The sequence below is a fragment of the Cephus cinctus genome, unplaced genomic scaffold (assembly GCF_000341935.2).
Source record: "Cephus cinctus unplaced genomic scaffold, Ccin1 Ccin1_scaffold0080, whole genome shotgun sequence".
In the NCBI taxonomy this organism is placed as follows: domain Eukaryota; kingdom Metazoa; phylum Arthropoda; class Insecta; order Hymenoptera; family Cephidae; genus Cephus; species Cephus cinctus.
In genome coordinates, this window is record NW_014332821.1 from 49,517 (window position 1) to 68,549 (window position 19,033).

Here is a 19,033-nt window from a genome sequence, read left to right on the forward strand (position 1 = left end):
AAAGTGAAACTGAACAGAGAAAATGTCAACGAGAATTAAGCAATTAATTATCTTCATTTTAATAAAACTGCAGTCCTTGTATCGTTTTAAAGGATAACAAGAAAATGCAGAAATTTAATAGAAGCAGATAAGGAGACACTTGGTATCCACAAAAAAATTCTTTCCAAACGTCCATATGTATATCTAAAAGCATTCGAAGATTCCTTACACATATTTGCTTTCTCGAAATGCCTTTATTCCTAAGCGTTTTGCTCCTCGACTGACCGGAGTCTCGTCGAGGGGCGGAATGACTGCGTGACGCCGCAGGATAGAAAGAGAAAGGGAATGGCGAATCGATCTCAAGGGACATTAAGGTAGTTGAATTATATCTTTTCAGATGGTGTTTCCGCAGCGAGAAGCAAAGAAGTGAGTCTGCGAAGACTCTTCTATTAACCGCAGACTCGTGCCCGTTCCCTCGTGTGCCCATCTATTTCAGATTTGTCCAATTGAATTCACCGCCACGGCTTGTCTTCCCTCATCTCTTCTTTTGTCTCAAATCTTTTTTTTTTTTTTCCTTCGCGTTATTTCTTCTCGTCTCTTCTATACTTTTCTCTCTTCATTTTAATCCCATGGAAACACGCTAACCTTTGTACTTAGTATGATTTACCTGCTTGGTTGACTCCTCAGAAGAATTTTCTCTGCTCATTAATTGAAGTGACAGTTTACGGAAAATACCGGAGGAATATATTTTTTTGGGTTGATCTAGTTTTTATGTTTACGCCATTACCGAGAAATTGCTTTCGGAGTGATGAGATATTGCTTCAATATATATTTTATGCAGTTGGTATGAATTTAGATAAATTTGTAAATAATTACATATACATATTTACATTTACATGAACTGGCATATAATTCCAGAATTTATTTAAAATTTATAAATATTGGATGATAAAAATTGTATTATGTGGATTATTTGCACAATAGTTTGTCTAGATTGAATGGTTTCCTAAGGTGATTGATTAAACCAAATATTGGTATTTATTTATTTGTCATACAGTAAATAATAACTTTCCTAGCTATCCCCGTGACAAATGCCGAATACGTAAGAATATATAGTGCGCGTTGACGTGGAGAATGTGAAATCAATTTTTTGACATAAGAATTCGCCTTTACGAGCGAAGGTTTTTCTTGCTTGTCAACCGAAATCAAACACGCCTATATGCCTTGCGAAAACACATGCGTCTTATTGACTTTACAACAGAGTAAAAAAAGGACTCACCAAATCTATTGGCGAGCAAGAGCGTGAAAATCCTTTTCACCTGTCGCCTAGGCGCCTTAGGTACGTAACAGTTATTACCTAACCCGCTACTGTATAAATGCTGCGAATTCGGCGATATTTATTCATAACGCATTTGACACCACAAGTGCTACGGTAACTAAATCAGAAATTTTCTAAAAGGGCCATTCGCCACTGGTTCCTTGTCACGTTAAAAAATATAGCACTGATAAGAAGTACACAAAATTTCATATTTGACTACACTAACCAATAATATATTGTCTAATAAATATTCAGTGCAATATTTTTTCTTCTCTGAAAAAACGTTATAAACGTGTAAATCAGGTGGTCTCTGGTAAAGCTACTTTATCTGAACGAGTGTAATCTACATTTGTTTTCATATATTAATTTTTTTCAGAGACAATCATGGCATTCAAGCTTGTTGCTGTTTTATTTCTCATTGGCGCTATCGCCCGAAGTGGAATGAGCCACAAGGCCTATTCTTATCAGCATCATCACGGACCAGTTGTCGGACCTGCTCACGAGGTACAGTTCGTGGACAAGCATGGTCACCATCACGTGGACTATGTAGCCCATCCTCATTACGAGTTCGCTTATGGCGTCGAGGATCATCATACGGGCGACTTTCACGGTCAAAAGGAACACCGTGACGGAAAGAATGTCGCAGGCGAATACAGCCTGAAGGAGCCTGGTGGCAACGTGCGTACCGTCAAGTACCATGCGGACAAGGATGGTTTCCATGCGGTGGTTCACAACTCCGGCGGTAACGACCATTCCGGACCTTATGGCTATGGCCACCACTGATCGTAACACGTTTCCTTGACTAGTCAAGGAATTGTACGCAACCAAATAATTGTTTTGTTTGTAAATTATAATCGTTAATAAATCATCAGTTTTATTTGTGCAAAAACGAGTTAAGTTTAAGATTACGTACGGGGTGAAAAATATGATGGGATGATCGTTGGATGAACATCTCTTTGAGATCGTAATTGCGACTGTGTTATCCGCTGAGGTCGAGAAGATTGGCAGTCTTTAGTCATTCTTCGTAGCTGTTGAGCATGCTCGAATGAAGTCGTCCGAAGGAGGGTAGCTACGTAATTTATGATAATCCCAACAACGCGTTTGCTCATTTGAATAATTAATGCAAAATACACACTAAATAACCTCGTGGAAGCTCGTTCTATGCATCCGCACGTTATGCGCTCTATGGAATTAACAATATAACCTCGATTGCGCGAAATTGGCTTACTCGGAGAGTTTTTCAAGATTTCGGACAGGATCTGAATAAAAAATTTATCCTAAAATGAGAAAACCTGACTGCTCTCAATTGTAATTCGTTAATAATTTTTCTTAACAAAGGTAGCAAGAAGATCCTGATCAACTTCTTAGACTGTCTTTCGCTTCGACTGAAGTATTCAAAATAATTATTTGATCGTTTATAGCATTTATAAAAAAATATATAAATAAATTGATATCTGTATGCAGCTAAAATCAATGGATCTCAGGAAATCCGTTTGTTACGTTTATGTAATTTTTACATAACTTTTGAGTAACAGAAATTGTTCAGTGAGATACATAGCTAATACAAGACGTGTTTACTCGGACGTTAACTATTTAACCATCTTCACCCTTATTAAAAAAAAAAAAAGTATAATTCACATGGAACAGTCAGCTAAGCAAATGTATCTAGAATGCGGATACTAAATGTCAAATTTTAATCTCAAGCGTATCGGTTGGTTCAAAAAGGGCCCCAGCTGGAGGCCCGATCAAGTCCCAACGTTCCAAGTCACGATATGTGAGGTTAACAGACGGGAACCGTCCCTCGCATGTTGCTGTCCCTTGATCCTTTATTCCCTTCTCAAAATGACACCGTAAAAAAAAGGTAAACACGTGTTTTCGAGTGTCATGTCTAACTCGCGACGAGTCAACGCAACGAGTTAGTTATTATACTGAAGGATTTTCTTGTCAGAATGCACAGACGATGATAGCCCTGGTAGGTTCAGTCCCTCTTAGCTCAATGTGAGTTGCTCCTATCGAAAAAAAAAAATTATTTAAATTTTATCGTAACGCAATAACCCATAGAGATATACATATAAACAGCATACGTTTATGGCCTATATGTATATCAATATGAGTTGAAAAAAAATATTCCAAAAAAATCCTCAATCTTGATCCTAATAATATTATGTTGATAACCAAGCTTATATTATCAAGTTAGCTCTGATAAATGCTCTGTATCTATTGTATCGAAATAACGATGCTCGACCTTTATCATACATGTGATTTTCAATGACACGTATTTGCTACTACGTGTAAAGTGGTCCCTGTGTAAATCCACAAACAGAGGTTTCCATTGCAGATTGTTAATACGGAATGTATCTATATTGCCTAACCGAGGTCAGTACGCTCTTGAATTGAATTGTACCTGGAGCAGTGTAATCTGGCACAAACTTTAGTATCCAATGAGCACGAGCTACTATACAAATATTTAAAAAAAAAGTACATACAGGAATTTGCTTCCAGACAGGGTAATGGCTGTATGTAGAAGGTATACTCAAATCATAATACATAACACGCACATGCATTTATCGCAGATTGCTATAGTCGATTTAACTACGTTGCACGGTAACACTTGTATCGATATAGTCATTATTCACATTTTACACAAAGCATAGGAAAATATAAGTTTTCAAACGAATATTTCTTTTTCGTCATTAAGCCATAATAAATTAAGTACCTGTTATACGACACCAGAATTATATTTAAAGTTGGTCATACATAATTTATCACATATGATATATTGAATTCGGTACTATACGTTATACAAGTTACAAGTTGATATACATTATCATTGTAAGATTCATAAAAAGCGTTTACATCTTTGTTAGTTTACTCTTTAACGCAATATATCAACAAGCTGTTATTACACTTATAAGTGTACGTACAAGAGTATCAAACTTCGTCTGAAGTTTATGGTATAACATTTCTCATACGATGGTAAGATGAGCTCTCGTACTCACAATGATATCTAGAGAATGCACATTAAGTAACGCTTATATGTATAGCTCAGGTCGATCCAGACCCGAGTGAAGTGAGAACCACTCAATTCGCAATATCTCATCTCCAATGGAATTAACTCGTCTAAGAATATGAAATTGGAAAGCATACCTCTTGGTACTTTCAAGTACAGGTTGATCCATCTACGATAAATTATACAGAATAACTGCCGGTCTATTATGAAGTGTTCGTGGCGATAGGAACGTCATAGTAATTTGAAAGAGTATAGGCGATCGTTATTCATCGAATGAAATTAGGGAAGGAAGGCGCGTAGGTGTTCCCATTTTTATATTTGACAGAACATTGCGGACGACAATAAACAATAGGGATGGGTTTACTAGCCACTTTTATTGTTTGGCTCGTGACTGTCTGTTATTTTTTCCTTAGCACATGACGACAGCTGGTCAAGTTAATCCATCAGAAAAAGTTGATCCTGCTTTACGACCAGCTGGAAGCAGATACGTGATAAAGATTCTGAGCAACTGACGTTACCGGTCGCAATTAACGTTGTTACCTCGTGCTGCTTGCAACGATTGGATTGCCTATTTCATCTTCAGGTTCCTGGACCAGTTCGATTGGTCTCATTATTATTTCTTTTGACGGTGTACTGAGTTTCTTTTTTAATTTTTCTTTTACATCTTTATCTTCCTCTTTCATGAAATATTCTAGTATTACACTTTTGTAAAGGAAACGCTCCAAGCAATTATCGCAGCTACGTTTCTATTGGAGAACTAAAGTGAGAGAAATTATTTTCAATCTCGTGGAAAAGTGGCGACACGGAGTTAGTTTTTAAGGTATTGAATTTCTATTAGGAGTAATATAACGTTTCGTTCTATGATCTTTTGTCCGTTACTCGATCTCTTATATCAATTTATATTTTAATGTAATATATACAGAAGAACAACGGAGTCAGTGAGACTCTTCGCTTAGAGATTTTACATAATGAATTTTGTATGCAGGTGTTACTAACTTTAACACTGTCTCATTAATAACAATGCATGTACGAATGCGTATCAAGAGAGTGCAGCAATTACCACGCCTGTAGGTAACAGTTAATGACAGTCTAATTAGATACATAAATTACTTTACAATTTCATTTAATTTAACAATTTATATTTATAATCCTGCTACGACCGTCACTATCATTAAAAAAAAGACAGCTACAGGTATTTGTGTATTTACCATATAGATTATTAGTTTGACATGTTATTTTGATTAAACGTAAAATAAAAATATAGAAATATGGAAAACCATCTACAGATATAGGATACGTATATACAGTGCATTTACGGATAATACTGAGCTACGTTTAGCTCAGTTGCCGTGAGGTTAGTAGAGCCACGAAGCTAATTCGAGTCGTTCCATTATGCCAGTCACGGCTTACCCTTTGAGTCCAGGTCTTTACCCGTCAATTGCATACCAGTTCAAGTCGTGGCGCTCAGGCAGAAGGAGTCTCTGAAAGGACAATTGAAATGGCGTAACTTTAAACTCAAACAAATGACCCGGTAAGAAGTAACGAGAATCAACTGACGTTCTATGTGTAATATACTGTACGAGACTGACGTGTGACGCTTAATGGCTTAAAATGACTTGAAGTCTATGTAGCATTCATCTTCATTGAGAATGAGTTTTTAGGGCTTGACTCAGCCTCGAGGGTTGACTAGTTGGATAGCCTAAAGGTCAGTGAGTGTCCCAGCTTTTCGAATTCTGAATTCAATTTTCAATATAACAATGCATTACAGGCATAACGGTAATGAGGATTCTCTTCGATAAGAATCCGATACAGTGATAGTGTGTTAAATTGTCATACTTCAAATGGATTGGACTAGTATATGTATCTTGAATGGGCTGTATAACTGTACCGAGACTGGTGAGTTAAGTATGAATACGAATGGACTTGGCTTCTATTCCTAAGGCATTTTATAAGTGTACATACATGTACGTGAATTCGTCCTTTGGCAAGTCAGTTACCGATTCGGAGTGTTCGAATAAAGTAGTTCATATATCAGATGATCGATGGGAATACGGGACCTTTTCTATCTGGCTATCGATTCCTCGTAACCATCCGGTCCTTTTCTTTGTAATAATATTAATCAATCTTCCTCCTGTCGGTTTATCAAAAACTTATAATCTTATATGACGGATGTACAGTACTTGTCAATTATTTGTTTGGTCACAAATTTACTTAATTATTTCTTAAATATTAAATTGCCGTTTAAATTTTCCCGCTCAATCCTCAATACGTTTCCTGCTTATTTTTTTTTTTTTTTTTAAAATAATACAATCAGAGTTCAATCCGGTCCTTTTCTTTGTAATAATATTAATCAATCTTCCTCCTGTCGGTTTATCAAAAACTTATAATCTTATATGACGGATGTACAGTACTTGTCAATTATTTGTTTGGTCACAAATTTACTTAATTATTTCTTAAATATTAAATTGCCGTTTAAATTTTCCCGCTCAATCCTCAATACGTTTCCTGCTTATTTTTTTTTTTTTTTTGAAAATAATACAATCAGAGTTCACTATACGTGATCGATAATGACATCCTTTCCATTTAGCCGTGACAACCTGTTCTTGATTCTTGGGGATTTAAAATCTAGAAATAGGTACTCTCGATCAATCTTGTCCTACCGGTTTATCAGGAATTTTATAATGATGCACGTACGTCGCAATCACGAAGATATTCTGTAATTCGTCCATAAGCACAGACTGTAAATATATTTATATACATGGGTGCACGCTGTTATTTATGTCATTACGAAATGAATCGTTGGATATGGTGCATTGTTAATGGAGCCTTTCCCCTCTAAACGTGGTCTCTATTAGTTGGCTCGGAGAATACACAAGGCTGAGGTTAGATTTAAGTGGAGCAGAGGAGCAGAGCAGAATAGGAGAACAGAGGATCTTGGGCGAGTTGAGCAGCAGGCAAGGGTGTGTCCGTGGGAGCCAGAAACGGCACCGGCACCGGGACTGGGACGTGGTCCGCCTCAGTGATGTTATTCTCAAACGGAAGTTGAGGGCGTTGGGCGTTAGCGCGATATATGTTATTCGCTTAATTAAGTACTTGTCCGCGGGTCTAAGCCCTGCCGGAACCAACATTGTGCACCACCACAAAATGACCACCCCTTCCCTTTTCACTGTCTCTCTCTTTCTGGTTGCTAAAACTTATGAATACGTTTAGCAAACACGGTATTTTACTGTACATCGTGTTTACTATGTATTTCAGTAGATGAAATGTTTTAGTTACTCGAATGAATGATTTCGATTAAATAAAATGTTTTTCGAAATGGTATTATATTTTAATGATATAATATATGGTTTTATATAAAGAGAGAATAAAGAAATTTTTACTTGATTCAGTTTCTTCTTTAACTCTTCTGTATAATTGTTTCAGGATTTCATGAATTGCTGAATTGAATTATACTGGTTCAATTTCGTAATAATAAATTTCAAAGTTGTACACCAACATTGTTAATCTGAATTACTGGTTAGGTAGCTGTGCTATCATCAACTGGAGCAATGTGGATGTAAAAAAGTAAATTATTTGGTTATATTTAATGAATGTAGAAAATAAAAGGTGGTTTTTTCCCTTAAATAATTTAATTCAAAGATAACCGCGATTACACAGTATCGAACTTTTCCTTATGCTCTTTGTTCCATTTCTGTCAATATCTAATTACTCTTAATTGCTCTCTGCAAACACCGTGAATAAAAGTGCTTACTTAACAAAGAATATCTTATATTACATATACGCGATTACATCAATTTATTCGAATCGATCGATAACCATCTTTTCAACTGACTGAACTTTTCCCTACAATTCCATTTAACCTCATTAGTAATAGAAGTTTATATATCGAGCTCGAAAAAGGATTTTGCTTAAAAATTTATGAGTACAATAAAAAAAAATAAGTATCCCATAGGAACAGCATCTGGAATTGACAGATTTAGCATATAAAATAAGCAAATAATTGGGAATGAAATCACAAATTTTATTATTATTAACAGAATGTTATTATGACGTTAAACTTTATTTAGTTCTTCATTACAAATTTGGTAGGTAACAAAAATTGTTATATAACTGAAAAGTTCTTACCGTCAGTTTAAAGTATAATCTTCTGAAAAGGATTAAACATATTTCTGCAAGCTAAAGGACAGCATAAGGCATTAACTGGAATATCCTCTTATCCTTGCTTTACGGAAGTGATATGGGGGTTTATTTTAAAATGGAAAAGCGACATTGCGTCAACGCTGTCCCCACAAAAAGGTAGGTAGGTGTTAGGTTGTAGTTGCTCGCATGGAGAATTAGGGAAACGAACGCACCGTTGTCCTCGTATTCAGGACCTTTTGTAGTCGTGAGGGTTTTGTAAGGGATTCTAGGTTAGTCTGTCACCAAATTTTATACACGGGATCATAATTATACGTGCGACCCTCGACTGGCTACAATGTTTCCCCAACCACGAGGGGTAATCAAGCAAAGCCGTACAATATTAACTGCCAATAATATCAAATATTACCAATATCTTAACAATGCTTAAACGAACATTATAATGTTGGGAGTGAAGGGAATTTAATATTTTTTTTATGATGACTGCCATGATTCAATTATATGAAAAGTTAAATGTATTGAATTGTGAATTTTATACAATATTTAATATAATACGTACATGTACTCATATACATACTTTTATTTTGATTTTATAGAATTCGAGGCAAATTTTCAGGTCTCGCGAATTCGTTTCTTCAAGTTTACGTTTATTTTTTTAGTCTGTAGACATTATGGAATTTCGCGGCTCTTATGAATGGTCCACGGATATATGGAGGTAAGTAAGTATGTCGACAGCAATGAAAATATGCATAACGAAAGCAGGTTCTCTCTTGGATATAGGAAACGAAAATGGGTTAAGTGTCGGAGTTTAAAAATCAGAGCATTTTTTAAGTACATTGTTTTTTCTTGTACACCAATCTATCAAAAACTATGTTTCTACGGTTTTAAGCTCTTCATTTTCGCCGTTTACTATCAATAACGTTTATTTTTGGTATAAGAGATTTTTCCTCGAGTGCCACCACATGCTAGAATTATTACTTTCTGAAGATTAATCGAATCTACTGCTCGACTCTTGACCTGCCAGAAAGGTGGCCCCATCTGTTTAACTCGTTCTCACTAATATTACCGACACATTTCATCGATTAATTTTCGTTGCGTGGGCTGTTCCTTTCATTGCTTCTCCACACACGATTTCCCTTGTGGGATAAAAAATACAAAAATATATTCGTATAGGGTGTCAGTATATTTTTAGGAATTTACGAAGGATTTCATTAAAGTGTATATTTCTTATATCGAATTTTAACAAGAAAATATTTTTCTAGTCAATACATTGAAAATGTATTATATGTAGAAAAACGTATTTTTTTAGGGTTTCAATGTTTTATCGAATTATAAATGTAAAAACGTTTCATCAGAATTGGTGCCATTTTTTCCGAAAGCCTAACAGATTGAAAAAGAATTTAACTTAAAACGAAAAAGGTTTCTTATTATTTACAAAATTATATAATACCTCTGTTCCTATCCATTAAAACGATAGCCAAGTAATAATATTGTTTACAATCTGACATTGTATAGTTAAATTATTTATACTGTTAAAAATTAAAAACTTCAAATGTTCTTCATAAAATCAATCTGTCCATCCTAGTTTGCTTAGTTCTAATGAAAGTTGTAAGTACAACTATATAAACGATATAGCACAATTTTCCCATTATACACTCCAAAGTGTGGCAAGAGTCTGCAAATCATTGAAAGATTCAAGCCACAGTTTTCCCATTGTGCACTGTACACTGAGCTCAGATAAATGTCGGTATTGCTTCAATGTGGGATACGATTTTTAGCCACACATTTCCCATTCTGGTTAAGGTGTGGGCCCACACTTCACCCAGACAAGATCTGTATCCTCGTCCCATATTCTTCCCATTCTATCCCCACACTAATTATTTTTACGCGGTTATTTATATAAACTTTATGTGATTCCTATTTATCTAATACTAACAATAAAACACTTTAATGAATATATTAACAGAGTGACTCTCTTCATTCGAATACACGTAATATTTTAATTTGAATATGTTTACAGCTTCCGTCTAATTTTTTTAACCTGTACAACACGTAATGTCCCTCACGCAAGGTATACAGTACATTCGTGCTAAGTATCGATACCGGAAGGCATTATTATATAATTTATACCGCATCCAATTCCCATACATACGTCTCTCATGAATTTTGATTAGTTAAATTTTACCGAATTTCATCACTTTCACCCAATTTCGTACTATCCGGTCCTTCATGTATTTCGTACTTTAACGTTTCAGCCAATTAATTGATTCTCTCATCTATAATTAAGTCACTCGTTACGTCTCTTTGAAGTATTGCTAATTAGTCCCATTAACTATCAACGTCCCTTTTACACGTGTTCCTACTCTCTCTACAGTTAAATTATACAAGCAAGTACGAGCATAGTGCATAAACTGATATGTGGGTTTTGATATGTATATCATTGAAATTGAAGAGGATTTACTCGAGCAGATAGGAGAGAGGGTAGGAAACGATTTAGAATGTCAGAGTGTCTCACATAAGACAGAACAATGCTAATTATAAACTTGAACACATGTTGATAGAAAGTCCATGTTCAGTCAGTTTCAACGGTATAACGAAGAAAATTATAAAAATTAATTCCACCGTTTTTGATTGAGCATTTCCGTGGCAGTCAAGATGTCCATCAAATTTTCAGCGCTCATTACCAGAGTCAGAAAGCACTGGAACAATTACCATGTTGATTCTTGACGAATAAAGGCTGACAGTCTAATATCGAATGTTCCGTCATTTAGCCGTTGATCATTAAGCAGTTAAGCTCTAACAACCTCGTTAATCTCCATAATGCATTAAGTATGGATTCGTCCTACTAAGGGTTACCGAGTGGTTGAGCACGTCATTCGCCATCCACGTATATTCCTGAATAAATCCACAGTGACCCAAAATGTTTTTTATCCTCAATATACTTTTTTTTCCAAAAAATTTTCACTCGTCCCGTCATCCACTCGCGTTGAGTTTGTCGTTTGCAAATGTTGGTCCGTTAGGGATGCACGCGAGAACTTTTCCAACTCGCTCCTCTCTCTCTCTCTCTCGACACGTAGTTTGAGGAAGGTATCCATCTTGCATGGCAAAGGGGATCTCCCAAGCCCGGAATAAAAAGAAAAGAGAGAAAAAGGAGAAAGAAAGAAAATGGACCACAAAAGAGCAAACCCGAGCCACGTGGTCATAAGTGTCCCCAAAAAGGAAACCTTTGGAATTGCTGAGGAATAGGACCTCCGCGGTGGAATCCCCTTTCATAGGTATGCCTTTAGTAAGACGTTATTTGAACCGGGCTATTGTCAATTTAGGATACACAATGGGACAGCTGAAGGAGCCGGCAAAACATTGAGACATATCCGTTGTTGTTCACGTCACTAGCGGCCATACGCGATGGACATTATTACGAAAATATTTGAAATACGTGGCCTAGGAATTTTGATGCATTGTCGTTTGTTAGGGTGGTAGTAAAGGAAGAGACGAGGGACATAGGCCAATATAGTTTTCATCAATTTTACTATGGTGAATGAAGCTGTTGAGATTCTGGCAGGAAACACTCACGGCTGGGGATCCTTGGCCTCTTGTAATTCGACTGGCATCTCCTATTTCAAAAAAAATATTTAGATACCTGCCTTTACGTCTTCTCGCGTTACTACACTGCGGATGGGAGAGATAGGTGAAGGTAGCCATGTTTAGGTACATCGTACAACTGTCAAGATATCTCGCAGCTGGTAACTAAACGTGACAGTATCCTACTTAGCATATGTCAAGGTAAAGTCTGATATACTATATACTATATATATATATCCCGTTTATTATGTAGATAATTATGCCCTGATAAATTGTCAATTAATGCACTACGACATAATGTAATAATGAAACTTCATACGTGCTTTCATTTTACTGGGTCACGTTGTACTGTGTCTATCAATTTATTGGATCGAGATGGAGTATTCGAATTTTAAAAAAAAAAAAAAAAAAAAAAAAAAAAAAAAAAATTTAACTTTATTCCCATCTCGTCGGTATAAGAATAAATCGCGAGGATGCTTTATTATGAAATCGGAAATTGGCGTCGATCTTCGGGCGAAGAGCGAGCGTTTCCAGAGTCGTAAGATAAATGTATACAGAGATGTGGTCCACTTTGAAGGAGTCCCATAGGTCCGGGCAATAAAAGCCAACCGAACGTAAACTCATGTGAATGAAAACAAAGCACAATTGACGACTGTGCTAATATTTGGAGTAACCATTGCACTCATGGAAATTGCGATAGAACGTATGGGTGAACTTTGGCTTCGTCCACGAGGGAATCCTCGGAACTTTATTGCCGCACGAAATTAAATTGGAAAAGTTAGAAATGAAAAATGAGCGGGTTCCATTCTCTTTCACCGTGGCACTCGAATGAGGGTTCTGGCTTTTCTTAAAAGCCGTTAAATACTTCGTTGAGACGTGGCTCCACGGTTCGATGATTCAGTATTTACGCACAATGCCAAAGAAATTGGCTTTTCGGTTCCCGCAGGTCACACGCCGTAGGAGGTCTCACTTTTCCGTTAATATATTTTTGCCTCCACGCATCATTCACCCCGCAGGCTAACGTGTGAAAGCCATTTCTATATATGCGAGTGGGAGCGAGAGCCAAGATAGGTGATATCGACGGTGTGAAAGGGCGAGAAGAGTAGCTGGAAGAAACCAATGGAGAAAGAGGAGCAAAGAAGGAAAAAAAAAAGAGAGGAACGATAGAAAACGATGCGTTTCAACGCACGAATCTTCCATAGAATGGAGATGGGGGATGGCTGTGCGCCTGCGGCATGAATCTATCGGAGTTATTTGACGTCGAGGTTAGAATTTATACGAGTTTACGCCATTGGCACGTAACGCCTTATTCATCCTGATGAAATAAATCGCTAGGATCCACGTACACTGGGTGACATAACTTTATCTAGCTGAAATCCCTATTTGTATATATACAGGTGAACTTTGACCCGTTTACTATACTAAGGGATGATCTAGCAATTCCTTTATCACTTTCGGTTTCATTCGACAATATCTTTTTGTTGGATTTCGAAGCTCCGGGTCGACAAGGAACAGACAGTCTTTTTATCGTACGGTGGCTCTGCTAACATTTAGCGTTCAACCCTGTTAAACGCGATATGCAAGACATTTAGACGGGGCTCGATTGTTTAAATGGCACTCGACGTTCGGCCGTGATGACGCATTGACCTTATTACGTAACGCGCTTATTGAAATGTCACCCAGTGTACTATGTGCTTCTATAGGTATACGTACTTGTATCTATATTGCTGCTGCGTAACTGGAGTGATGTAAGGGGAAACTATGCACTCGATAAAACTTCCTAGAAGAAACATCCTTCGTGCCTTTCTATATTATTAATGCGTGTAACAGGATTTCTTTAACTTTCACTGCATGATAATGCAAATTGCTTCGATGACTTCTCAGTCTGTTATTAAGGATCATGAATGTATATATAATTCAGAGATAGATCGCCTATCTGGATCTTTATAGGGACTGGCCTGTGAAAAGGAAGAGGGTGTAGTGATTTTTAAGGGCTGTGTCTGTGTCAGTGCAAAAACTCCCTGTGGTGAGTGTCAAAGGGAAATTCTTGGATCTGTAGACCGGAAAGACTCTGGTTAAAAATAAATTTGAGAAGAAAACTGTTGTCACGATGGGCGATGCTTTTGTCGAGTTTGATTTATCGATTATACAAAGGTCTTTAGGGTTTGGTAAATAATGATCGGTGAAATATTTTTCTTTTGCTTATGTTATTATGGAATGCTTCGATCTTGGAAGAGAGGTGGGGAATGAATTTTTGCAAAATCTTATCGCTTGTTGATAACTTGTGAAAGATATCAAAAAGCAGAAAAAGAGTTATGGATCGATAGTTTTTTCTTTATGAATGTAATGAAAAAAACATGAGACGATTGCTGTCTACGCAATATCCGGCAGTAGAGGTTTCAATTTCGTGAAAGTTTTCTGGCCGCTTTTTTTAACTTGAAAAGGTTGGAACTTTTTACTTGCCTGCGTCCGAACAACCTGAAGGCTGCAAACGTATTTGAAAGTCGTTTTTACCTAACCCAGCAGAAATACGAATCCCTACTGCCTTCCGACTATTCCCTTACACCCGTAAAAATTGAAGTCAATAAATCACACCCTCTGGTAACCCTTCCTGGTCCGAAAAAAAATATCCTAGGGCTGTATTGCCGTTTTTTTTCTGTTTCCTCAACAAATCACCGAAAATTCTGAGTGGTTATTTATCAGTAACAAATATATGACGATTTAAATATCGATTTTTTAATTTACATTGAAAGCGTATAGGGTGGGCGGTCGAATTATCGGCCATTTACCAGTAATCGTCAGCGTGTGCTTTGATTGTAGCAAAATCTACAGTATCATAACACAACTGCCGATTACTGGGCCATTTGCCTTAAATGCCCATAAAATGAAAATTGTAAGAAATCCTTACTCTTCGTGACTCACGCGGAATCATTTATTTGCGAAATAATTATTGTTTTCTATTCATAAGATTTCACTTTGAATAGGCTCATAGTTCACATTTATAATTGTACATATGAAAATAATACGAGGAACGGATTAGTCCATTAAGGTTTGTAAATTTGAATTCTCGATTTGCCATTGTCTTCATTACCATAGCGCGTGGGGTAGTAAAAGGGGTTGGTACCTAGTAGTAAACGATTAGATGAGTTTCATGTTACTTTGAAACTGTCACGAACGGTAATGTCAGACTATATCGCAGAAGAGTAATGTTACCAAGTGCATCAGATGGAGATACCAATTCAATTAATGTAAAGTATTCATGCAATATGGCTCTCCTTGCGAAAATTATCAAATTTCATTCGTGAAACTTCGAGCTGGACTATTGATTATCGTTGATATTGAACCAGCCAAATCTCAAAGATAAATATGGATTCACCTGATAACATTATACATGTGATAAGTTTAGAATATTTAAAAAAATAGACTATTGAAACTTATTTTTTTAGCGTTTACAAAATTTCCTATCTCACTCGAAGCCAAAATTGTCATGAAAAAAAAGCAAATTTAATTATTAACAACCATTATTTTTCTAAGAGAAATAAATGACGGCTCAGAGCACGTATCTTTTACGGATATCTTCACCCATTTGGTTATTCATGTCGCGTACGTTGCATACATCAGATCGACCGATAGGGGGACTCTTTGCATAATCCAGAAATTTCGCAGGAAAGACGATGCATCGTGTACCGTTGCAAAAAGTATGAATAAAAAAAGAAAGGAATCAACGTCGATCATGTAAGCCTACTTTTTATATCCACTATACAGCTTAGCAACAATAACGTAGGACCTTCATCGGCCCGACACGGCGTAGCACGACAGATACCATCTAATCAATTTGCGATATAAAAAAACCTATAATTTCAACATCATACATTTTTCATCATCATTTCGGTCTACTTTCACTCTTTTTTTCCTTTCTCAGTCTATACGGTACATAGTCCTAGAAATATTATCAAAACGTAACATTTCAATCATTATCGCAATTGTCATTTTCATGAATATCAAATATTTAGTTACGACGTATATGAAATAATTTTTGGCCGACCACTTTATCTTTGCGAGAGCCCTTTCCTTCGGTAGGATTTGTTGTTCCTTGTACGAAGCTGCTTCAATAACTGATAGATTGTCCTCAAAGGAGTGACACACGTGAAAAGTATTGTCCTCTTGTTATACAAGAACTCATAACAACGTACATTGTATGTACGTCTCATCTACGTGTTTTCGTTTGGTCTATATTAATGCGACATTTCCAACTACTGGTATATCTATATTTGTCAGCAGCGACGATGGCAATATTTGCACGAGTCTGACAGCAAGACAATAAGTCTCAGGGCTGACACGTGATACCCGGAAAACCCTTACCCTACAGGATTTAGGATCCACCCTTGAATTCTGTCATCCAAAATCCTGTGCTTTCAAGTATCAACCTTTGCAGATTAATTTACAATTCAGGATCAAATGTTCCCAGAGTTACTGCTTTCTATTACTCCTATGTCCTAAAATGTATCCCTTTAGGGGGACACGATATGCATATGTATATTATACTAGACGCGTGTTTATATCATATTCTCCGTGGCTTCTCTGTTAAATTAAAGCAGCCGGAAGTGTACACCGTGAAATGTGATATAGCCGAGAATGAATTTTGAAATGTGTAGAGTGTGGCATAAAAAATAAAAGGAGGAAGTAGCAAGACTTGTCAGTTTTATGGTTTAGAATTTTTCACGAGATTTACAGGAGTGCATCGTTGCCACCCCAAAGGATAAGTAGCTTGCGCTTCCGCCGTAGATCCCGTGCGGCCTCGCTGTACCCTCGTTGAGACAGACGTAGAATTTTCACGGGTTTTTGGGCCTGTGAATTGTGAAAAGCATGATGTATGACTGCCACAAATAGCTCGACGCAAGAGAGGAAACGTCGAAGCGGACCTCCCAGAGGCCTAGGAACTTAAATGGTTCCTTTACATTAGTCTAAAGTTGTGACCAAAATGTCCTCCCACTGCGACCGCCTCAATGGTTAACTCCATTGTGCTCTTTTGAAAAGGGCAGACGCTCCACACGGCTTCTGGAATAACTTATCGCAAAGAACCATACGATTGTTTCTTCTTGTTCGATACCGTCCCTACACGAAATGCCACTCTCTTCCTCTTTCGCTTGTGTAAACAATACTTTTCATTTGGTGGAAGGTTCTAATTTCCATGTCGTCGTTTTACTTGATTTTCATGCTTAAAATGTGTCTTCCCACAGTTCTTCTCGTAGGCATATACGAAGGCTGCTGCTGCGCTTTGGTTATTTATGGATGCTTCGTTAATTGCTTATTTGAATATGGTTCAATTATGGTGACTGGAGCGGCATAGGGAATTTATACGACGAGAAGATTTGGGATTAGAGTCCCTTGTTTTTAATAATGTTTATTTTATTTATTGCAGGTATTTTTTTAAGCATGAGAAACTTGCGTCGAAGTATAGTGACGTCTTTGTAGCTAACAAAAAATATATTACCTCATTTACCAATAGGTCTATTAGAGTTAAGAATGATTAATGACAGAGAGTCGATGATCGGTCGATGCTTCTTTTTCCATCCATTAGTGCACATTGGACAAACAGTGCTGGCCATTTATCAAAAATATTCACGAGCATTAATTTTGCATTCTCTCTCTAACGCTTCTCTAGTATTACGTAAAAAAAAATATCACCAACCACCCATTTTATTGATTCTGATCTACGATAAAAAGATCTTGACACACAGATAACTAGAAAGCATAAAGTAAACAAAACCGTGAAAGACATAACCTCGAAACTATAAAAGTTTATATGACCTTTGAAAAGATTCCTCGAGATTTCTATAGCTCCGTTTCGTGGTAGCCATTTAAGTAGACTACATTCTGTAAGCTGATTAAAATTCTGGGAGTCTGCATAGGAAATTAAGCGGATCCCGGGGCGCTTCGGAGTTTCGGACCTCATGTCGTGCAGGAGTAAAAATAAAGGAACTTGTGGAATCGTGTCGCGGAACGGAACGGAGCAAAACTCAAGCATAAATTCAGACGTGCAGTAAATCAACATCATTTTGAAGAGTCGTCTGGGAAGGAGATGATGCAGAAGTGGCCTAGCTGAATGACGGTGTGAGGGCTGTGGGCAACAATTTGAACCGCGGCCATATTTCACGGTGCAGTGAGTTATGGCAGCTAGCCGACGCAAATGATTTAGGTTTAATAACGACGGGCTGTATGGCCAGGTCAGTTGGGCATTGTGGGAGCAAGAGTCCCGGTGTCTCCGAGTGCGGAGCAGCCAACTTAAGCCAAGTTAAGGTTAGGTAAGATGTGCTCAGGCAAGAAGAACCCCTGCGGCAAAGAACCCATCCTCGTACTTAACCCCCGCGTTTATGGGCTCGCTGGAATTTTGGTCAGTCTCGGCCGAGCAGATAACGTAATTTTAAACCGCAGCCATTATTGGGATCGCACCAGTCGCATAAACATCACTAACGGCTGGGTGCTTTACTCCCTTTCTATGTTCTATGAAGACATCGTGTCATTGGCTATCGTTAACGTAGACCGTGCATCGGCGTTGCCACGTCATTTGCTTCACTCGCGTGATAGACAGTGAACTACTGATATGTATATGAGTTATTTAAAAGTCACAGGCACTCTCGCGATGACGTCTACATGGAATTTTGAAGATGGCCTGAAAGCTCCAACGAAAGGGATCAAATGGAGGCTACTTTCCATTGGCGTGGGTCGTGTCATTACTTACAGCGATTGCTGGGAGATGAAGGTACAAGCTGGTGCCGGCACGGAACTTTCGAGGCATAACAAAGATATAGGTAGACTAGCTAGGTATCGACGGATCGACTTTCTTAAACTTTTAAATCCGAGTAATGCCTCCTTGCAACAGAGAGAGAGAGAGAGAGAGAGAGAGAGAGAGAGAGAGAGAGAGAGAGAGAGACAGAGAGACAGAGAGACAGAGAGACAGAGAAGCTAGGTATCGACGGATCGACTTTCTTAAACTTTTAAATCCG

At 37.4% G+C, this 19,033-nt stretch overlaps 1 protein-coding gene across 2 annotated transcripts; it reads left to right on the forward strand.

Moving 5' to 3' along the window:
- The first annotated feature begins 1,396 nt into the window (after nt 1-1,396).
- LOC107270479 (cuticle protein 19-like) lies at nt 1,397-2,186 on the forward strand. 2 transcript variants are annotated; one of them, XM_015745531.2, is made up of 2 exons: nt 1,397-1,411; nt 1,674-2,186. In XM_015745531.2, the coding sequence occupies exon 2, from the start codon at nt 1,682-1,684 to the stop codon at nt 2,078-2,080; it is 399 nt and encodes a 132-aa protein (XP_015601017.1). In that variant the 5' UTR covers nt 1,397-1,411; nt 1,674-1,681; the 3' UTR covers nt 2,081-2,186. The 2 variants fall into 2 exon arrangements, with proteins under 2 accessions (XP_015601017.1, XP_015601025.1); XM_015745539.2 differs by lacking the exon at nt 1,397-1,411 and adding an exon at nt 1,421-1,610.
- The last annotated feature ends 16,847 nt before the right edge of the window (nt 2,187-19,033 follow it).